Source organism: Sinocyclocheilus rhinocerous, unplaced genomic scaffold, assembly GCF_001515625.1.
Source record: "Sinocyclocheilus rhinocerous isolate Xijiao unplaced genomic scaffold, SAMN03320098_v1.1 scaffold1419, whole genome shotgun sequence".
Lineage (NCBI taxonomy): Eukaryota > Metazoa > Chordata > Actinopteri > Cypriniformes > Cyprinidae > Sinocyclocheilus > Sinocyclocheilus rhinocerous.
The window spans coordinates 187,248-211,710 of NW_015664679.1; the positions used below are offsets into that span (position 1 = coordinate 187,248).

At 37.2% G+C, this 24,463-nt stretch overlaps 1 protein-coding gene across 1 annotated transcript in view; it reads left to right on the forward strand.

The window, feature by feature from the left end:
• Positions 1–24,463, forward strand: part of crim1 (cysteine rich transmembrane BMP regulator 1 (chordin-like)) — a 130,503-nt gene that overhangs the window by 6,645 nt on the left and 99,395 nt on the right. Inside the window, exon 2 of the mRNA XM_016540957.1 lies at positions 6,008–6,181. Within this exon, the coding sequence (XP_016396443.1) occupies positions 6,008–6,181 (174 nt within the window). The remainder of the gene's footprint in view (positions 1–6,007; positions 6,182–24,463) is intronic.

The following is a 24,463-nucleotide window of genomic DNA, read 5'->3' on the forward strand; positions in this document are numbered from 1 at the left end:
TTTATAGTATTTGGGTGGTGATGACATGCAAATGTCATATTAATTATGCTAGGATGGTTGTCAGGGTGTTACTGTTAAGTTGCTAGGATTTTCTAGGTGGCTGCTTCTTCATGTTGTTCCAAACCTTCTCCAAAAATCATGATTCATGTGCTAAACCCAAAAGCAGATATTTAAAAAAAAAATGAACCAGTTCTTTTTGCAATTATTGGAGCTTCCAAGCCTCAAAAAGTATGAAAAAGCACTGTGATGCCCTACTAATGTTTCACATGAAATGTGTGTTGTATTCCAAGTCTTCTGAAAAACAGACTGAAATTACAGTCATTATTTATTGATATTCTTCCCCTCCAGTGAGCCATTAACTGACGGATCGTTGAGTCAGTGAGTTGAACTAACTCAAGATCTGGATCAGGTGACTGTATATGGAATAAAAGATAAGAACAGTAATGTAGGTTTGGAGTAACATGGTGAGGATGAGTAAATTGTGACAGAATTTTTGGGTGAACTACTCAGGATCTAGATCAGGTGGCTATTTTCATGTCCCTATTCGTGGAATTAAAGTTCCTTATGCTTTCACTTTTCCTCAATGCCTCCATGTTGTAGCTTGTACTATTCTAAATGATGTCTGAAACTTTGTATTAAGAGCACTTTTCAAGTTTTATTGGCCTCTTTATGATGAATCACATGTTGTGTTGCTCATTTGTAAGCTGCTATGGATAAATGAAAAATGTAAATGTAACAGAACAGTAATACATGAGTAACAAGGTGAGTGAGGGTGAGTAACTGGTGACAGAATCTTGAGGTGAAATATTTCTTCAAAGCAGAGCATCACTGCCAGCCAAAGTGCATGTCTTTGCCTATGTTTTTCTTCTTTTTCACAAAAAGGGACAGCACGGGCAGGCTGAAATTTGTTGAGAGAAAACGGGTTGTCTGGTGCAGTCAGTGAAGACAAGCGGAAATGTGTACCCCCTTTCGGCAGCCTCCCTGTCACGCACTTCCCTGAAGTCTCTCTTCTGCTCCTCCGAGTACTAAGTGTTCTCAGGGGGTGCTGCGTAGGGGCCGGCGGGACTTTTCGAGGTTATAATTCAGAGACTGGAGAGTTGGTGTCACAAGGGGGTCCGTGTCTGAACAATGAACAGAGGACACAGACTGTAGTCACTTTTGCAAAAAAAGTCCTCTGTTGCTGAAGTCAGCTCTAAACCTAAATAACTATTTCAACCCAATCTCATGAGAAAACATAGCTATTTTACGAGGTCTTATGAATTTGTACAATGTGATTGGTACGCAAATTTGAGAAAAATTGTTAGCATGAAATTAATCCCATAATCCCAACCCTAAATATAACTGTAATCAGGATGCAAGTATATCATAAAAAAGGTAAAATTCATACGTATTAGCCAACAATTGCAAACTGCCATGAGAGTTTGTTGGCTGTTTTTACTTATTGGTTACCATTATCCAGTAGATAGCCCAAATGGCCTACATTTTACTTTTATTAGTTATATATTTATTGTAAATTATGAAATAATACATAATTACTTAAATGTCTTCTAATATCGTTCAGTAAGATTTAATTTTTTTAAGTTGTCCACAATAACACCAGGAATATGCATTAAATAAAAGCTTAATTCTGATTATATGTTGACTTTATTGCCAGATTTGGAGTATTAATAGCTTTTCTGATTTATTATGAGCATATTTGTCTTCCTCTCTTTGGTTTCTTGTGTTAGTAGAAGAGTAGCATTTAACGACTTGGGTGTTAAAAATGCTGTCTTTTTCTGACAGAGTAATTAATTGGTTTGGTTGCAAATTAGCAAGCATCTCTTGCTTCAGGAAGGACTCCTACCTTGATAACAACCAGGTGCCACTGCAAAGTACAGCAGGAAGGCCATGTATCAGCTAGCAAAGGACGAGCAGCGATTTGATATCATGCCTTGGTATCAGCAAAACAACACTTTTCACTGTGTTTGTTTATGAAGAACCGCTGAATGTGGCCTCATTTTATTCCTCCAGTTTTTGTGATTTCACAAGTTTTTTTTGTGAGATTGTTAATTTTAGCTGCGTCTTCGTCTGCCAGACAATCTATATTAGGTAATGTGAGAGGATTATGTTTTCGCTTAGTTTTAATACGAGTTGAATGGAATTCCTAAGAGAATGTAATAAGAGCAGTCACACTTTCTTAAACTGTTATTGTTATCTCTGACCACATTAATCTGTGGCATGCTTCCAACAGAGAGGGAAGTCGTGGCCTAATGGTTAGAGAGTCGGACTCGTAACCCAAAGGTTGTGAGTTCAAGTCTCGTACCGGCAGGGATTGTAGGTGGGGGGAGTGAATGTACAGCGTTCTCTCCCACCTTCAATACAACGACTGAGGTGCCCTTGAGCAAGGCACTGAACCCCCAACTGCTCCTCGGGCGCCGCAGCATAAATGGCTGCCCACTGCTCCGGGTGTGTGTTCACGGTGTGTGTGTGCACTTTGGATGGGTTAAATGCAGAGCACTAATTCCAAGTATGGGTCACATGTCACGAGAGTGTGATAATATGTTAAAGCTGGCATGAAGTGGAAATTCACCCTGTCTGTTTTCTTAATGTTTAATTTTTGAGCTCGTAATTTAATGAAAATATCACAACTCATCCTTCCAGTGAAACAACAGACTTCTCTCTTGTGACGTACTGCTTACGTTTGTCTTCTCCAGTCATTTTAGTCTGCTTAAATCCCGCCCCTATTTTATAAGCTTGTAATTCAGATCTGCCCTCATCTAATGAACATTTGATAAATAAAACCGAGCTCCTGCATTACATTTTTTTTTTTTGTAACCTATTTCACTCAGATGTACGTCACAATATAGAAAAAAAAAAAAAATGGTAACACTTTAGATTAGGGAACACATATTCGCTATCAACTAAGAGGGTTTCCCTCAATAAACTCCTAATTTGCTGCTTATTAATAGTTAGTAAGGCTAGTCGTTATGTTTAGGTATTGTCTAGAGTTAAGGGATCTTGAATATGGTCAGGCAGGGCATTAATATGTGCCTAATAATTACTAATAAACAGCCAATATGCTAGTAATATGCATGCTAATAAGAAACTAGTTAATATAGTGAGAAGTGGTCCTTAAAATAAAGTTTTACCAAAAAAAAAAAATCTGTCGCTATTTCCATTGCATCGCAACTTAAAGGGTTTTTTTTTTTGCCTGGTTTAAGTGAATGTAAAGTCTCTAAGTTGGTTCTTACAGTTTTGGGACTACAATACAGTAATTCTGCTGTAAAGTTGTGTCTGATTGATTGTATTTTCAGAACATACATTGAAGCCTCGACAATTTTGTAATTTCCAGTGGGACATTATATTTTATTGAGCTCACATTTTCATTGTTGGGTTTTGGGGGCATGTCAATTAAAGACTCATGATAGGGGCAAATTAGTCATGATTGATGTTGTAATTGTCAATGTTTGCTCTACAATTACACTGTATTAAGGTTGTCAACTTAGCATAATAATTGACTGTGATTAATTATATTGAAATCATTAAATATGGAAAAACTTCAGACACCATCTTTGGTCGAACGGCATTTTTAAAATGCTCAACCTGCTTTTAACTGAAAACACCAGTGATAGGCTTACATTTAACATGGAAATACAACAAACAATATTGTTGTAATGTCTATTTAATGACTTAGTAATGTTTATTTAATGATTTACTCATCTGGCACAATATTATCTTTGAATTATCTTCATTTGTGGGCTTTTCTTAGCAAATATTGTGATTTAATTTGATTAATTAGTGAGAATATCATGTAATTAATTTGATTAATGTTTTAATTGATCGACATCTCTAGTATGCATTTGTGTACTGAATAATTCTAGTAAATACTGCTCATGTAGCTGGTTTATGGGCTGACCTGGGTTGGCATTTCTCATCATTCATTGTGCATGGCACCACAAGAATGATAAAATACATAGTTAACACATCAGTTACATATATTATGCATATTTGCACTTCATTTTGTTGCATTAGCACTAAAAACATTGTGTGAAAGAGAGAAAGAAATATGACAGTGTGGCAGTTTTTCTCTGACTGAAATCACTTGAATGCACATCACGTCGTAATTATGATTTTGGAACTCGTAAGTAGGAACTTCCCAGGAGGTCTTCAAGGCAATGCTGTCTGTGAACACGCCAGGCCGAATCCCAGTGTGTGGTTCAGACCGCCACGACGTGTTTATCATGTGAACCCTAAGCCAGGCTACAGACAACCCTTGTTTGGCTGGAGACTCAACCCTCCACACCCAGCTAAACGACCCGGAGCTGGTCTGGAGAGCCATGCTTAGTTACTGAAGAATCAGCTGTTGACAGCAGCTATTTGGGGACTTCACCCCTGTGGCTTTGGTGAAAACAACAAGCACAGGGGCTTTGGAACATCAGCTTCCAGTCCTTGATTGCTAGGAGATCACAAGCTCACACATACTCACAGTCCCCTATAGACAGGGATAGTGATAGGCCTGTGTTCTTTCGGCCCACGGTATGGGTGTTGTGCCGTACAGCTGTAATCACACCCATCATATCCAGATGACAAAACAGTGGGCCGCAAGTGTGCAGCTGTGCACCGGTAGCTGAACAGATGACTGACCCTACAACAAACAGAAACGGGGCGAGTGAGAGGAGTGTTTTTCCATGACTTGTTTATCCTCGGAGTATTTAAAGTGACCCACCCAGGGGTTGAGAAGTTATGGATACAAAACAAAGTCATTTTGTAGTTCAAGTAGTCTCATTTTTGCTAAATCAAATTGTAGGTTGCTCTGCAGTATGAGACAGGTTTCTGAAAAAACGGTTCTGACTCAACAGCTGAATTGCTCATAGATGCGCAAGGCCTGTTATTTATTGGCAAGCGGGCTGCATTCCTCAGAGACCAACAGACACAAATTACATGCATGCAGATGCATCAAAAATTCACAGGAATAAATGAAATTTTAAAGTATATTAAACTAGAAAACCAAAAAATTAGGTCAGATTCTTGCTATTAACAAACCATTAAGTATGACATTTGCCTCAATAAACTCCTAATTTGCTGTTTATTAATAGTTAGTAAGTTAGTTGTTAAGTTTAGGCATTGGGTATTACGGATGTAGAATATGGTCATGCAGAATATGTGCTTTATAAGTAGTAATAAACAGCCAATATGTTAATAATAGTCATGCTAATAAGTAACTAGTTAATAGTGAGAATTGGTCCCTATACTAAAGTGTTACCAAAAATTGTAAATTGTAATAATATTTTACAATATTACTGTTTTTTTTCTGTTTTTTTACAGATAAATGCAGCCTTGATGAGCATACGAGACTTAAAACATAAAAAATCTTACTGATCCCAAACTTTTGATATACATATATAGTTTTTATTAACATTTGTTTATTTATTAGTCTTTTTTATATATAAATATTGAATATATCAGCTAACCCCCATCTTGAGTGTATTCGTCCGTCCTAAGCACACAAACATGCATGCACACCGATAAGGTGAACACGCAGTGGGCTGAAATACTAGCGCTTGTATTAGCAATGTGTGTTTGCACTGCAAATAAGATTTGATAATGTTGCTGGCAGATAGAAGAGTCTTCAGGGTCGGGGTCATTCTTATTTTGAAAATGCGCTGCTCTCTGCCACCATTTATCTATCGTGTAAGTCATGAGAGGCTAGGAATGTAGGAACTGCATAATCCTTTATAACAAGTCTACGTTTCTCTCTTATTCCCGAGTTCTACGATACCCCTTGGACCTCAAATGCACATGTAATTGGCCATGTGCTCCTCTCTAGCATTCAGTAGCCTCATTACTTCAGCATCGCCAGACCTGTTGGCTTTGGGGAACCCACAATTTTAATGATACTGTAAAAAATATATCGGGATGATTCTGAATTTTAAAATCTGGTTGCTCTGTTTGATCTGGTAATTTATTACTACGAATTTCTGTTTCTGTGGCGTCCTCATTGATATGTGTCTCTTTCATTTTCGCTCAGATGAAAACTGGGATGACGACCAGCTCTTGGGCTTTGAGCCATGCAATGAAAACCTGGTTACGGGCTGTAACATCATTGATGGGAAGTGTGAATGTGACAGTGTACGAACATGCAACAACCCATTTGAGTTTGCTAGCCAGGAAGCCTGTCAGACAGCCCTGCAGAAGATTGAAGGTACCTCTAATTTCTCCATTCTCATTATCTTTTCTCTCTGTCTACTTCTAGCGTAAAACTTGGACCTGCATGCTCATATCTTTCTGCAGTAGTCATAATGTCATCATGCTGTTTAATGCCTTGATGGGTTACATCTTTAAAATATGTGTTTGAACTCTCGATTGCTTGATTTTGTGAGCATACTCAAAAACAGGCTCTATAATGAGTCCCTGTACAATTTGTTGCAAGGTAAAACTCGCATGTTAATAAAAATATCAAGAATTTGATGCGTTCTTCTGCCATGAATTATTTTTAATTATTTATAATTAGCTTTGCTAATTGGAATAAGCTTCATTATTAGTTTTGAGAGAATCCAAAAATAATCTAAGTGTTAATTTTTGGCATCACTGAAGGGATAATTACCTGTGAACTAATTTAAATTCATGCATATAAATACAACTGAGAATGTCAGCGACAGTCAATGCGGTTTCGTTTTTTGTGCAAATGTGCAGTAGATAATTTCCCAAGCTATTGTTGTGTCTTGTTCAAATTTCCCCTAAATAAAAACCCCAAACAAATACTTGTTTCGCAAAAAGTTTTGCCTTTCCTAAGCATAGCCATCTGCATAACCAACGTGTTAGAAATCCCTGGAGCCGTGGGGTTTTTTTTTTTCTAAAGGGTGGGGTAGGAAAAGAGGCATCTTGCTTATATGACAGGTTTTTTTAGAAGCCTGTGGTTAAACAAACAAACAAGCTGATTTACTAGAGGCTGATAAGGCTCCTTTTAGAGCTATCAGAATGCAAATGTTGCGTTGAAAAAATGCAGTCCCTGATGGATACTTGCTCGCATTCTCTCGCCTGTGCGTTGAGTCTGAGCTGGTGGCACACTGGCAATTAAACATAAAAATACATGCTTGTTATCACAACGGTCCTGGCAATGGGTGCAGGGCTTGTTGTTTTATTGCGGCAGGTGTGCTTTCCGTCATCCCTGAAGCAGGCGGTGGCTATTTTTGAAGGTTTACCCCCTGTTTTGTTTTACTAATAGGTGCTTGTCATGTTGTTTTGACTAGTGCTTCAGAGTTGTTGCAGTTGTCAGTTGTTTATTGTGATGTTGTGTCTAGTCTGGGATGTTGTTTTGCTTGTCTGTTTGTAGAGTTGTCAATTTACTAGAAATGTTTTGTCTAATAGTTACTTAATTCTCTTGATGAGTAGCTCGTTGTTGTTGTCTATCATTTTGATGTCTTTGTCCCTTTACAGTGTTTTATTAGTTGTGCCAAGCTGATAAAACAGGCAAAAATAAATCTCAGACTTACACTAAGCCATAGGCGCGGGAAGTGGGGGTGCTGAGGGTGCTGGAGCACCCCCTGTTTTTTTCTGTGGGCAACTGTTTAACTGTTGAGAATTAAAAAAAAGTCTATTTAGTGTCTATTTACACTAAGTGCAAATAGCCCGCCTTGTTGGCAGAGGCTATTTACACTAACTCCACCCACCAACGTGTGATTGGGATAGTCAACATTACAAAAGACGGTCAATGATCGTTAGATTCAGTGGCGTAGATAGTAAAGCGTGTGTCATAGCCAACTACTTTTGACGCGATCAACCCGGGTTCAAATATGCCTTTTGGCGAACTTTTTTTTCTCCCTTTTCAAATTTCAAATCACATCAGAAAAGCGTTTATTTTTAATAAAAATGATGGAAATAATCAAAAAGTTGAAAATAAAGTATCGGGTAGGGTTAGGGTAGGTGTAAGGTGGCATCCATTTAATAATTTGAATTATAATTAAAATTTACACTCAATAAGTTATTATTGCATAATGTTTTATAATGTATTACAATGCTGAGGTGCAGATAATTGCCACTATTTGCAATAAGTAATTAGCAGAATATCCTGCTATTTTAACATAATATAAATAGAATAGCTATTTGCACTTAGTGTAAATAGCATATGATATCACAAAAAAATACTGCTATTTTCACTTAGTGTAAATAGCATCTATCGCTAAGAAAATATGCTATTTTCACTTAGTGTATATAGCCTCTATCGCCCCCCCGCACGTACAGCACCCCCAACCTAAAACATCTTCCCGCGTCCCTGCACTAAGCAATACCCTGCTGAAAAAAAATATCATAGGGAGTTGGTGGTGGGCTTGACTTGGACCACCCTGGTAACAGACTGACAACCACGGAAATGCAACCCCTTGCTCATTGGGAAAACGTGCTTGTGGCAAAATTTCAGCAAAATGATATTACATTGCTCGTTGCAAGTTTCAAAGTGAAATGGCACTAAAAATGAGTTCAGTTTTTCCTGAAAGAGATGAACGTGAATGTGGCAACATTTTATTACATTGGCTGTTGTATGTATTTTGGCAGTTTTGTAATAAAATGTCTGGTGAGTGGCAAAATAGCGTACCACCTTCATTAAACCCTACCCTAAACCTAACTGATAATGGTAACATAAAATAAAAATAAGTTTTTTGAAATAACCTTGCCATTTAGCTTGCTTCTAAAAGTCTTTGAGCTCTTTTATTGTGTCTTGTGTTTTATAGGACCTGCTGTATGAGGTGCGCTACCAAGCAAGGTTACTACGCTAGAAAAGATATACATATGAAGCTGGTTATGTGATGCAAACATCAAAATGTATTAGTTTACAAATCATGCACTATGGTAAAAGTGTTTTAGGTCATAACATAGTATTGTGCAAGGAGCCATGCAAAAAAGTGTGTTTATTAATCAGTAACCTCCATCATAATATGTGAAAAGGAATAAAAGTTATTTTTGAAAATATTTTACTGCAACTAATGTTCATTGTAGCTAGAAACTTTAGCAAATATTATATAGGCCTATAGGTATGTTTTTGCTAAAAAGTAGATAGAGACATGTTTTTCCCAATGAGCCTATTTTGCAGAAATGACAAAAAGAAAGAAAAAAACTACTTGGAACACCTTAGCAACTGCTAAATTTGCACAGGCAAACACACTCACAATTTTTCAGATAATAAAAAATTATTCATTTTATAGTTTTATATTTGCTTTAGTGTTTTTAGTGCTTCATATCTGAAGATTTGTTTTGCTCATGCAGTTGTTTTGCTCATGCTAGTCCAAAGCAAGTTCAGTAATAAAAGTTTTTAACAGAGCATGGAGAGACACTACCCACCTAGCTGGTGAACACTTTTTGTTGCTTGAGAACGTGATGCATTCTCTGGCTGTTGCGTAAGTTGTTTTTCCTCCAATCTCCTCATACATCTGTTTGCGTTCAGTGCCGTGAGGAGTGTGGGCCAAAGCACATGTTTTGCAGTGTTGTAATGGTATGCGCTCAGCAGTTATCATTTGCATATGAAAAACATTACTGTCGTGATTCATCAACCTGGCCATCTTTTGTGTCTAGAGTAAGCAGACATTGTGAGATTTTATTGATTTTACATTAAACAATTGCTTCTGTCACACAGAAGTGGAGCCGTCGTCGTAATATGATTAAATTCTACCTCGTACTTCAGTTCCGATGTTCTTTTTGCGCTGCTGGTGAAGGGAAGAGGAAGAAGTGTATTTAAGCAACTGCACGTGCAACCAAATCAGAATCACCTGAAATATGGGCTCGTTCTTCGAGGTCATTCACCCTATTCAGCCCGATGGAAAAACGTCCTATCTCACAAGGGAATGTTTTTTCTTTACGGGAAGCTGGCAGACACAAGGGCAAACACTGAATAGATACGTGCTATTGATATTAGGGTCTTTCGCACCGCGGGAACCTTTTCATAGTACCAGAACTAATTGTGGAACTACCATCAGTAGCGCATCGGAACAGGCTCTATTTTGAACAGTGCTGTGACCTCTTGATTTCTTCAGCCAGTACTGTGAGGAGTGGGGTCTTTTGAAAGGACAGTAAAGATTGATAATGCCGTCACAGTGCCCTCTTCAAGGTTCTCTAATGACATCCATATTCTCTGCTACCATTGGTACTACAGGAAATCAATCCCCAATAAAACCGTTATAATATGTTGACCTTTGGTGTCTAAGTAGATTTTCTCTCAGGGTAAAAAAATATTCCAGAGCAGTAAATCATCACCAGACCTGATGGAAAGATGTTAGTTTTCACATCCTGCTTTATCTGTTGTAGCATGGTCTGTTTTAAATAAACCCAATGTTACGTGAAAAAAAAAAAACGGTGGCCAGTTGCTTTAAAAGTCAGTCACTAAGTGGGCGGTTCTTAGCAAGAATAATTGGTCTAAGTGAGACTAGAAGGATGGTAAAAAGATTGATCTTTATGGTACTGAGACACTGTTCAAGGTTCTCAGAATTAATTAGTCACGTCCATTTGCTTGAGAAGTTAATACTTAAACTATGACACATTGAGGAATTACATTTTTGGCCAACCAAGGTTAGCCCCACACAGAATCTGTTCCCCTTGGTATATTTTCACACATATTGAGGGAGAAAAATATGTGTTATACAATGGGAATGGATTGAAATATGGTAACGTGTGTTCAAATTAGTCTGAGACAGTAGATAGAGGCATGTTCTGTTTTTATTTACTCTAGAATGGCTACAAAATGGCTATGAAAATGTTTGATACTGTTGCTGTCAGATTTGTTGGCTAATTTAATAGATTTCCCCCCATTCAAGTAGACAGCAGCTGAACTTGTATGCCTGTTGCCAAGATGGCCGCCGACTGAAATGACTTTAAAGGGACTTCAGTGTGTAAGACAGTATGTCATTCACATGTATTTGCAGCAGAGAGAAATTTAGATGGGAAAGGGTCAAAGTGCTTGTTTCAGGGTGTCATGCACTTGTTTTAACGGTGGAGTGCTTTTGACCATCAAACGTACAGGCTTCTTTGGATCAACCGAGACTTCTGAAGAAATGGGTCCAGGTTATTCAAGGCAATTTTACTGTCAGTGAGAAATGACTGGGCTAAACGGCGGTAAGGGAATGTACTGGACCTCTTTTAGAGAGAGCCTGTATTTGAAATTAACATGGAGGTGAATGGTAGTCTTCCACTGATCCAGTTTAGACCCCTGACCTAGAGGTTGCAGTAATTTGGTAAGTGGATGAATGCACTACTTTTAGAAACTGTCGCTTGAAAGATATAACTTGAAATTTTGCCAGAGGTTTCTATGGAAATAGAAAGCTTATTTAGCATATACACGTATGTAAGCCACATGTGTGATAATATATATAAAACCATTAGAGAACAGTAGCAAGTAAAAGGAATGACGGGATGGAAATGTGTTTTTCTTTCTATAGGAAAAGTGTGCGTGTTCGAGAGAGAAAGTGAGTGTGTACAGGAAGTTTTGTTGTGTGGGACTCTGTTCTGCTGTTACTGTTGGTTTTCTCTGACCCAGCTCGGCCAAAGCACATTAAAGGAAATGCCAAGCATTCTTGCAGTAGAGCCGTGTCTCTGCTGCCTTGGCAGGATTACAGTGGAGAATATTTGTTCTGGGGAGCCGGCCATGCTAATTGCAGGCCTCGTTGTATGCAGGGAGAGAGCAGCCTCTCATGCCAAAAGCAACATGTTTCTGTTTTAACAATGTCCTGTTTTCAAAGAGAGCGTGGGGGGTCGGCCAAACCCAGGAACGGAATGCCTGAAAGTACTGTACTTTGACTTTCCCTGTTGTCCCGTAGAGGCGAACACAAAGGCATTCAGCCGTTTGATGTGGAACATGGGCAGAGCTCCATGTGTGAGGGTGTGTGCACCATGAACAAACTGCTACTAGTTTCAAAATTGTATTCAGTTCTAAAGAAGACTAGGATTGGGTAATATTGCTGAAAATGTATAAAAATATTTTTCTCCCTTTGGACCATATTCAATGTACGTAATACATGTAAACAATATTGATGTATTCGCTCTGAAATGGCTCAGAGGAACCGTCATTTTGATCGAACAGTCATTGCTGACAAGTAAATGCAAAAATTCCAGTTTCAGTAAAGTTAAAAATAATAATTAATTTATATGAAAATAATTTTCATTTCTATGCACTAATATAACAGTGCATCAAAACATCATTTCCAACGTATTCTATTTTTAAAGTAATAATAAAAATGCCATGCAAGGACTTCCGTGACTATTTAATAATGCAAAATACATTAGAATTTGAAATGAATCAATTGAAAATTGAGATTTAACTAACTCTAACACCATCAAAGAGATGTTAATTTGTATCTGTCTTATGCTGCCACACTCAATGGCAAAAAATAAAAAGTGCATTAAAAATCTAAATGTGCAGAACTACAATTTCTAAACTTTAAAAAATGTAATAATCAATATATTATAATCAGTCTTAAAGAAGCCCTGTATATTTAGACTGGCTTCAGGTTCGCACCAATTAGATGTTTTACATCAGACAGCATCTTCAATAGCAGCTGGACGGAGAACAGCAGAGTGAAACCGAAAGCATGGGTTTCTCAAGACTTATTTTTAGACTGAAAAACATTGTTTTTAACTTGGCATTACATCTTAAAGGTGCAGCTTGTGGCTACATGTTAAAAAAGGGCAAGAACATTGATGCAGCTGCGAAACACAGCTCTCTGAATGTGTCTGTGGTGCTTTAAAGGGACTGAATTTAATTTTTAATTGAAATAAACTTTTTTAGAGTGTTTTTCTCATGCCAGCTGTCTAAAAGCACAGCAAGCTGTCAGCATGCTAATTAATTCACGGCTGCTAAAATTGCCAAAAAGTATAAAAATAAATAAATAAAATAATAAATAAATACATTTAGGTTAATTTAAATATAAATATATAACCTCATTTTTAGTGCTGCATGCATTAATTAATTATTTGTGGTGGCAGAGTGTAATTAATCTCTGTGGTTTTTCAAAGGTCTGTAAAAATATCCACAGCATTCTTGCTGCGTGTTATTTTATCCTCCCTGACTTTGGCAGTCGTAAATGTTTGAGGACAACTGTCTGTTCAGCACGAATGTGTTCTTCCTCTTCACAGGAGCCAAGAAGCAGCTTTCGAAACTCGCTCACATCAATCTGTCCTAGCGTCTGGACATGCTAGACTTTGTGAGAACCAGAGTGCCGCCACATCGCAAACAGGTGTTAATAGGATGCGGCCCTGTCACATCTGCAGGGTCAGCTCTACTGCACGACATGAGTAGTTTCCCTTCTTTCTCCTGAGGCGGAAAATTAGCACTGTTAATACCATTGATTCCGTCACCTTTGCCATGTGCAGTTTTCTGCCAGAGACCTGTCAGAAGAACTTCTTTAAGAGCTTATCGCCTTTAAAATCAAATCTTTTTCATTTACCTTGTAAATAAATCTTGTTTGGGAGTTTAGTGGTGTGTGAGCTGCCCTGGCCTCGCTGGTGACCGTGACATCTAATCCTCCGGGCGCAGTATAAGGAGCTTTGTAGGACTTAGACCTCGACTTACAGTTAATTAATTGATTACAGGGTATTTGCAGCAGGGTTACCATTTACTGACTGTTGATGCACTAGAAAGGTAAAAAGGTAATTTTGCTTAAATTTTCCTGCTTTTAAGATTTTTCTCACAAGACAAGTCAATGTAAGTCACGTCTTCAAATACTGACACTAGTGACGTTTTAATATTTAGCTTATTGATGATTTATTGACACTGACAGGCTGTAAAGTGTGGTGTGACTCTCCAAAAATTGTATATATTTAAATAAGTAAGTAAATAAAAAGCATTATATATGATTAAAAGTTAAAATGAATGATATTCATGAATTTATAACTCATGATATTTGAAAATAGTTAAATAAGTAAATATAATTGAAATTTAAAAATATTGAATAATATAAGCGAAGTAATACCTAATGCTGTTTGTGAAAGAAAGAAAGAAAGAAAGAAAGAAAAAGCAAGAAAGAATTGACCTTAATTAAAATCAAGGTCAAAATTTAAAAAAAAATTATAATAATAATTAAAAACTAAGAATATTTGAATGATATTAATAAATTAATTACACAAGATGTTTGAAATAAATAAATAAAAATATTATTAAAAACTTTTGATGTATCAAGTGTATTCAGTGTATAAGAAAAAAATACGTTTTACTTGATGGTTGAACCACATGACATTTTACAGTCATTAAATTGAAACTTTTTATTTTATACAGTGGTACAAGTTTTTCAAAACCATATTAAACAAACATGAATGCAAAAGCTACATTTCTAATATCTCAGACCTCAAAAGTAATGTGAAATGTGAACTCAAACAATTCTCATCCGATTCTCCCAAAACCAAATTATTTGAAGTATGCTATCCACATAATTTTATAGCTCTATGCTCTTACAGCAAACATTTTTTATAGGGTTTTTTTTTCTTAGAAATTTTCACAGAAACATCTGAGACCAAAGTGACTTTAATACATAGCTGAGACCTCCTAGCTGATGGAAAGAGCAACCTCTTAGCAATAAAAGTTCCTTCTGGGTTTGGTCGAACATGGAGGGTCACCCCCAGCAGTGTTGTGACCCAGTCAGAGCTTTGGTGAAGCCCAGTGAACTAGATTCCTCAATGATCCAACACCGCAAAAAAGGGCCAGTGTGCCCTTTGTGGTTGGAACAATGACAATCGTATTACATTATCTGAAATCACCATTAGCCCAGTGGCCTTATTCCAATAATTAATCTGTTAACAACCTCGCGGTCAGTCCCCAGCGGTTATTAATCTGCTCTCTACGTTCATAGTATTGACAGCTCCACTGGTATGGAAGATTTCAAGCCTCTGACATATACAGGACAGGTCGGATGTTGACATGGGTCTCCCAGCCTGGTTCATCTCAGCTGATTGAGAGATTCTTGTCACATGCGGATAATCCTATCAACAGAGCTGCAGATACATCAGTGCTGCTACTTCCCAGTGATAGATTTCATGGGGCAGTGTTTGGAGTACAGCACTGCTAGAGCTTAACAAAAGTGCCACTTGTTAGCAGTATAAACCTGTTCGGTATGAAAGCCTATCAAATTGATTTCGTAATTAATTAATATAACAAGGGGATCATTTTGAGTTGAAGCTGTTTAATTCAGACCTAACTGAAAAATGCCACAGTATAAAAGATAATTCCAATTTTCATTTCATTTGTTGGATAATCAACACTCGAATTTGTTGTAAAATGCAGATAACACATTTTACAGTACATTAGCGCACTGTAAAGGTAACTGGTAATGGCAAAGTTGTTGGTCAACGAAACCTTTTTTTTTTTTTTGCAAAAAAAAACTAAAATTTGCTAGGGCACCTTAAATTGCCTACACTTAGGCTAACAAATTATATAAATGCGATAATTATTACAATAATATAACTATACACATTTTTTGAAGGTTTCCATGTTCATTTTCTAAAGAAAGTTGTATGGTGTCATGTTGGACTTACTTGTTTTACTTGTGGTGGTTTATAGTTCACCCAAAAATGAAAATTTTGTCATTAATCACTCACCCTCATGTCGTTCCAAACCCTTAAGACCTTTGACGTATGCATGTGATGCTGCTGACGCAGGAGCCAGCGTTCTGATGTAAAAAGTCCATCTCTCTTAGTTCATCCTCTGTTTATTCTGGTTTGAATAAGTAAGGCTGGGCAAAAAATTGCAAGTCATCCTCTCTGTCGGAATCTTCATGTTTACAAAGACTTTTATGTACAGCGTGCGTCTTCTTCTGCTTGTAAACAAGGCGCAGCTGACTGATATGGAAGAGAAGAAATTGTTTTGTTTGCACGCAAAAAGTATTCTCGTAGCTTTTTAAAATTCAGGTTGAACCACTGATGTTTCATGGACTATTTTAACAATGTCCTTACTACCTTTCTGGGCCTTGAACGTGTCAGTTGCGTTGCTGTCTATAGAGCAGTGATGGGCAAACTTGGCCCTTCCAGGCCACTTTCCTGCAGAGATTTGATCCAACCCTGATAAAACTCACCTGCCTGTAGCTAAACCACCACAAATAAAAAGACCATGTCCACATGTTTAAATTATATTCTTGTGCTGCAAAATAGCAGGGACCCCTACATTGTCTTTATGGCTCCCACACAGGTTCTCAGTACAGTGCTTTAAGTACAAAGAGCCAACCTCAGTATCTCTACGATATTTTGGTGAGGACATATGGACCCCCAGGGGCCTTCACTGTGTTCACTATGGACTGAACAGAACCAAATGTCAAGAATTTTACAAGACATAGTCGCAGTTACCTTTCTTTCTTTCTTTCTTTTTTTTTTTTACTCTATAGTGGAAATGGGCCTCAACTACAATAAGTAACAGATCAAATTACACAGCAATCATACAGATATCCAGGTAAATCCAATGGGGTTCACATACTTTTTCCAGTGTATTTTGTAATTGTATTTAACAATTTATTGATATTATTGTTATCAATACTGTCATTTATAGTTGTCTTATTATGTATTGTTGACAATGTGAAGTTTTCTTTGTTCGCTTGTTTTAGGACGAGTAAGAGCATGTGGCCTCTTAGCTCATCGCTTTAATGCCAAACAGCAAACATCTTGTAAACTTTCCTTGACAGAAAAGGATAGAATATGTGCACCTCGAACCGCTCTTTTAAAAGTTTGACATTTAGACTGACACTTGCCTACAATCATTGCTTCCTTTACAGATTTCCGCCTCAGGCCAGCAATTACTCAGTGCCGAGGTGGGATGCAATGGCTATGGACTTGAAATGGCAGATGTGATGATATTTTGGGGGGAAGTGAGGCGTTTTGTTTGTAAGTCAATTGTTGACATTCTGGTGTCCCTGTGGTGTCTGGCAGTAGATGCGTGGTCTGAGGGTTTGGTGTGGTTCGCTGATAAAGATCAATCACACTGCGGCCTGTCGAAGCGTGCCACTCGTTTGTCCTTTAAATTGGTAAAGATAACACAGAACCTTTAAGGGAGCATTTTTTTTCTCTTGCAGTGGCTCACAGCATGGTCCTTGAGTGCTTTTTTGCTCGCTCTGTGTACTTTGAACATTTGATCAGATGGTGTGAGGAAAATGTATATGTGGGCCAGAGTGACCATGTCAGTATAATTGAAAGATTTCTGTATCTGCCTTTTCACAAAGACACTCTAATTGTTGCTTTGCGGAAGAGGTTGCATTGTCAAATTGGCAGGAAAGAGGAATCGTACACATCCTGTTGTCTTGAATCCGAATGGATATAACAGATGAGACACTCAAGGCTTCAACTAACAATTCATTTTGAGTGCTTTATCAATTATTCTGACAGTTTGTCAAATGATCAATTGGGCGAAAATACAGAAGCTGTACTTTTTCACATTGTCAAAGGACTGAAAGATGTTCTACATCATTTACAGTCTTTTCTCAGCTTCTGTTATATTTATAAGGATTACTAGAATATAGTAAATAATTAATCAGCACTGCCAACTTAGTTTCTGATGGTTTCGAATATTTAGTTTCCCGATCGTTATAAGCAGTGCTGAATCCTGACAAAAAAGCAATATTCCAACAGGATTTGTTTTCTAAACGTAGTTTGAATTACAATTTTCAAAACAGGATGCCTGCCGTCACTGTTATTGTTTTTGCTAAGATGTAAGTGTTGATGTTATGACACTCACATCTAAATCATGCACTATGGATGTTTGCATTACAAAATCCATTGAAATAAGACTTGTTTTGTTTTGTTTTGTTTTGTTTTGTTTTGTTTTGGATTGTTTTGTTTTGTTTTTTGTTTTGGATTGTTTTGTTTTGTTTTGTTTTGCCAATTGGTTATAATTGAACACATGGATTCTTCCTTATTTGATATTCTTTCAAAAAGAAATTGCGGCACTTCAATAGGCTATTTATACACAGTTTTGCAAGCTTTGTATATTAACAACTGTGAGAATTAATATGATGTGTTAAAGCTATTGAATTGTTGTTATCTAATGGGGCTTTCATCTGCGTTCACTACAGTATGTTTTCCACCCTAGCTGTGAAGTAAATGAGGATGAAAATTTTCAATAAACATTATTTTATAGTCAAGTTACTGATCTCGAGTCTCAGGCCTCAAAGTGATATTTCAGGTCTCATTCTCTCAGAATCACTATGCTGATCTCATTTAACCGAACATTTTTTGACCACTCACCAGTCTCATCTATTGAAATACTGATGCCTTTTTTGTGGTCTTCGACAAAGGTGACTGTAGATCAGAAAAGAGCTTTGAATTGTTGTTCGAGAGTGACCTCTACTAACCCATTTCAGCTCCGGAGAGGTCAGTGCTGGCTGTTTACAATGTACACAGAAAACTGTGAGTCTGTGAGTGTGTGCTTGTTATGACAAAAGTGTGTGTGGGTTATGAGGAGAACATTAACCTTTTTTTTCCTCAGAGCGCATAATTCACAACCAAAGTAGCTGTGAGGGGGAAAAACATGAAATGTGCAAAAACAAGCTTATTGTTCGCCGATTGTAGAGAGACCCAGTGGGTCATGTGTCGCTTTGACTTGCAGTCTGGCTGAGAAAGAAAGTTTGTTGTGTCATTGCGACAAAATTTCATTGCAGAGAAGAAAAAAGAGAAAAGTATATCTTCGTCTCAATTAGCTTATTCTGGAAGATGAAGGAAGCAAGAGGTTTGAAGGGAAAATCGGGCCCCTGATTCAGACGCAGAGAGGAACTTGACATGGTTCACTTGACGCTACATTTAGACGTAGCACGATACAGGATTTCAAAGCTCAGATTATCCATGCAGTAATTTACCTACATCAGTTATCCCTCTTGGCACAGAGATGAAATATTATTTTTTTTAAAGATCTGAAGAACAAGATACACATTCTAGTAGAAAAACAAGCAAAGATCCTTCTAAAACATCTGAATGCCACTTACATGTTGGAGCTCAAATTCGGTTATTTTATAGATTATTCTGGCTGCTGTTTTCCATGCAGTTAAATATGGCATACGTTTGACGTCATTAGTGTTAAATCTGGCATAGTGTGTCTTGGCGGTCCATATTTTAACATAAACCTGTGGCAGATGGGGAAATCTGTGAAAATTGATTTAATTTTGGTTGATTTAGTTTCTGAAATATAGAACACAAGACACATGGACTACTTTTATCAACGTTTATGGTCACTTTTTGCCATTTTGGAGCATGACATTGACAATCCATATCTCCTTTCAGTTACATGGTAAACAGCAATAAGTACTTTCTTCGAAATTTCTCCTTTTGTGTTCCACAGAATAAAAAACATCATACAGGTTTGGAATGACATGATGGGGTATAAATAATATAATATAATTATTGTTTTTAGGTAAATTTGTTCTTAAAAATATACTGCTCCTGAAAAGGCTGTTTTCCTAATTTTTTTATTTATTTTATTGTTTAATAAAACGTCTTTAGTTCACAGTCTTCTTGTCAGAAGACAGCATTAGCCATCTAATGGTTATGTTAGTTTTTGTAACCGAATATTTGTTGTGGATTTATCCTGGAGAGCATGTTACAACTTATCGTTTGGAATGTGTAACATGCCACAGCTTCTTTAATTGAGCTCCTTTTCATCATCTTCTCTCTCTCAGTGCCTGAATTCATCCCTCTCTCTGTCCTCTCTTGCCTCATTGCCTCTTTACACACAGACACACACCCCTCGCAGGATATGAGTATTGGACTTGAGGCTACTCTAAAGCCTGAACAGTCTGATGAAGGAATGTGACTGTAGGCGTATGAGAGAATGCCCTGCTGTTGGGAGGATTGGTGACAGTATTAAGAACAGGGAAGTGAGACCTTCACTCCACAAAAACCTCCATCCCATTATCAAGCAAGGTTGGACTGATATGAGCATACATTATTATCAAGATATTATCATTATATATAGTACATTATGCACATTGTTTTTTATTATTGAAAATAGATTAAAAACGTGAAAATACAGAAAGGTCCTAATGACTAATAATGTTCAAAGTAAATATATAGTAATTTTTTTTTTTATATTAGTACTTTTATTTTTAATGTTTTTTTTAAAATTATCTTATGCTCACGAAGCCTGCATTTATTTGATCCAAAATACAGCAAAAGCAGTAATATTGTGCAATATTTTTACTATTTAGAATAACTGCTTTCTATTTGAATATATTGTAAAATGTAATTTATTCCTGTGATCTAAGCTAAATATTCAGCATCATTACCCCAGTCTTCAGTGTCACATGATCCTTCAGAAATCATTCTAATATGCCGATTTGCTGTTCAATAAATATTTTTATTATTAATATCAGCATTTATCTGAGAAAAAAAAAACATTTGTACTGTACTTTGGATCAAATAAATGCAGGCTTGGTGAGCAGATGAGACTTCTTTAAAAACCATAAAAAATCTTACTGTTCAAAAATTTTGACTGGTAGTATATTTATATTCCTATATATAGTACTAATATACATATAGATATAGATAAAGTATTAGTGCTGTCAAATCGAATAATCACATCCAAAATAAAAGTTTGTGTTTACATACAATACAGCACAGCACTAATGCTTTATGTATATGTATTATTATTAGGGGTGTCGAAATTAATCGTTTATTCGATGCATTGCGATGCAGACAAGGACGATTCGGTATCGGTTCAGTTAATAGACCATAACCGATTATAATGCACTGATGCTTTTCTAACGTCACTTGTCGCATACGTGCTTTGTCGCGGTAGCATACATTAGGCACGTTTGGCTTGAAGCGCCGCTGCGCAGAATGATCAGTGTATGACATCAAGTACCGCGAGAGCGATAAGAGAGCAGACGGATCCTTATGCTTTCGCGGTTGATGTCATACACTCATCCTGCGCAGCGCTGCTTCAAATCGAACACGCCTAATGGCGGAGGGAGGCGAGACGCAAATGCGAGTAATTAAAAATGCTCCAACTACTTTAAAAGCCGACATCTGGGCACATTTCGGCTTTTATGAACAACCTGAGCACGACCTGGAGAAGACACACGCTGTGTGTAAATCATGTCACGCACAATGAAATATGTAGGGGGGGTATGGATGGGCAAATGAAGCCTCGTGAAGCACTGAGGCTTTCCTCTGACAGCCTCAGTGCTTCACGAGGCTTCATTTGCCCATCCCTACCCCCTACATTTTATATGTGCACGTAACTTGAATCGATCTGTGGAATATGTGGTAGATGCCTCGTCCTACGGAGCGTCTTTCACAGGCTTTTGGCTGCTATATTTTTTATTAACCACCAGATGGCGGTTAAGTTTTCGAGACGCTGTGGGTTCCTTGCCTCCCGATCTACCTGTCACGCCTCGGATTCCTCAGTTCTCGGCCGAAGGACCTCAGTGCCAAACCCAGATAAGACTGTGTTCTCTGCTTCCATTTATTCCTCAGTTGACTCTTTTCTGTTGGAAGCTCCTCCTAAGTTCCTCTGAATAAACTTCCCGACTTACGTTAAACTGTCTGTTTGCCTCTTTGTCCCGGATGTGACAATTCTGTATTGCTCAGCATTTTTTTTGTTTAATTCAACTAAAAAATTTGACATTCTTGCATCCAATTGTTAAATTGTTGTTCGCAGCAAAGCAGTTTTTAAGCGATTTGACATAAAACATGATAGAAATCATACTCAAAACAGTTTATGGTGTCAAACTGGTATATTGGCCACCCCTAACCCGCACAATTGAAGCAGCCAGTAATTGACAACTGTATTGAATTTAAGACCTTTCTTGAGTTGTAAAAGAGCCACTAGCTCCCTAAAGCCCTAGTAATGTTCCAAACCGCTGTATATAAACCCTGAGGGAAAATAGTCTCCTTGTCTCTTTCAATATTCCAATACTTCTGTCTGTGTGTTTTCAGGCAAATGATGGCTTGGCTTTCAATATGACTGCCATCAGTAAAGGTCAACAATAGTGATTCACTGCGAGACAGGCACGAATGCTAGAAATGCCACATAGCTAACTACAGATTTATCTGTCTGTGCAAAGCTTGTACATTAATGAGATCGACTGCTGAGAGACTTTTTTTTTCAACTGGCATAGTATCCATCTCAAATAGTCCTCGTAACAGGTGAAATACGAGCGCTCTGAGAGTCTCATTTATCCTGGAGATGTTATTTTGAATTGTAAGGGGCCTTTTTGTGATCCTTATCCTTCCACTTAACCACTGGTCTCCAAGGGAAATGCAAAATGGCTGCCATTCCTTTGGACAAGATTAAGACACAAAAGAAACACATCAGATACTTTGAATTGAAATGTCAAATGTAATTCCCTGTTTCATTTTATCGCTTTTGTCACAAAGAGAAAATGTCAAAAGGCGTTGTGTTAAACGGGTGAACGTTATGTCTTTCAATTTAACCACCAATAAGGCAGTTGAGGTGCCTGTTTATTGATTTATCTACTCAGAATCTAGAATTTTTCCATTTGGGTCTCCATTTTAAGAAATAGTTCACACAAAAATTTGGTCATTTGGTCATTTACTCACCAAATCATTCCAAAGCACATGACTTTCTGTCTTCTGTAGAACACAAATGGAGAATTTTTTTTTTTATATTGGCACTGATAGATAGATAGATAGATAGATATTCATTCATTTGTTTATTTATCATTAATAATAATAGTATTTAAAAAATATTATGTGAAATTAGTTTTTTTGTATTAATAAAATAATATTTCACAATAAAATAAAAAGAATATATATATATATATGAATTAATAAATAAATATATATATATATATGTGTGTGTGTGTGTGTATTCATTAATTTATTCATTCATTTGTTAGTTTATCAATAATAAAATTAAAGATAATAATAATAATAATAAAAATAATTAAACACAATGATAATTTTTTGGTATTAACAAGATTAATATTTGACCATAAAATAAAAAGATTATTATTGTTATTATTATGATTAATAATAATAATAATATCACAGTACAACAGTAAAACAAACTAAATATACAAACTAAACAAAATAGTTTTTCACTTAACATCTTGTCATCTAGAGTAGCTTTCAAATCTCATTAGCATATGTGCATATTCCAGTTTGTCATGGTGCATTTTATTACAAGACACATGATAACCAGTGACATTTGGCTTTTTACTTTATTTATTTATTGTATTCATTTATTTATTGATTGATTAACTGTTTCTGTAACTCAGTTTTCAATGAAGAGAAAAGGCTCAGGAAAAAACAAAACAAAAACAAATGAACGCACAGATGTCCAGTCGTTTGAAAAAACAAACCTTAAGATGACGAATAAAGACATGTGATAGATAGACCTGTCAGTGCCACGCTTATCTGCTTGTCAGCTCACTCCTTCTTTCCACCACGTCGTTCCCATTGATGTATGCATGCTGTGCGGCTGGCGGGTTTTTGACGACATGGGGCGGTACACGCTGACTCGGTATGCTCTTGCATTTGCTCTTCACCAGCGCAGACCTCACATGGACACATCCGTCACCCTCCCATCTGCCCTGCCAGCAGAAAGAACACAAATGGAAAAATGAAATCTTTCCTACGTTCTTCCACCGGTGTCCTTCATTTATAACACGTATCTGACAGGAAGTGGGTGGATTTATGCGGGACGTCAGAGCCCGTCAAGGCTAACGGCTGAAGCTGTAATGCTCAGAGACACAGGTGGAAAGGGCACGTGGCCAATCGCACCCTGTTCGTTCAGATCAGAGCTCTGCGAGCACCTTCACAAGAGGGGGGTAAGCTTCAGATGAAAGCCCAGGCCTACAATTTGGAAGGGTCTAGTTTGACAGAGCCAGACTTTTGAGTATTGGCCTAAAATCTGGTCCACCCTGTAGCTTATTCTGGCCAAGAAACGCCCACTTGGCCATCTGACCAACCATCTGTAATTGAACAATCAGTTTGTTTGTTCCTTTCTTTTCTTGAGATGATGTTTAGGAGGGAGTAAATCTGGAATCAGTGTTACCAAAATACTAGTCTGATACTAGTGCAACAATGTGGAAGTTCATTTACAATAATGGCACAGCAATCTTAGGGCCAGATTTACTAACAGCTTGCGCCAGCGCAAACCATTTTTTGGCATTAAAATAGTACTGTCAGGATTTACTAAAGACGTACAGTGAATAATTAGTGCTGAAACGCCGTGGACACAGTTATTTTTGCACCTGACCTTATTGAATATTCATTTGTAGGAGTTTTCCTTTCAGATGCAAAGTTTATGGGAGGAGAGTATTAAAATGAATCACGCAATGCGATTTACTAACGTTTGCGCTCGTCAAATTACTGGTATTTGCGCTATTATTTAACGCCCCCAAAAAGCTGGCGGTAATTTGCACTGCTCTTGGTAGATTGCGCTGGTCATTATTGAAATGATCTGGCTGCGTCTGTGTTCTTTAATTTGTGCATTGTCAGTAAATCACCCGCAGAATTTTCCCCTCCCATCGGCGCTTTTATGGAATTATGTTTTTATGCTAATTTGCCCTGTTTA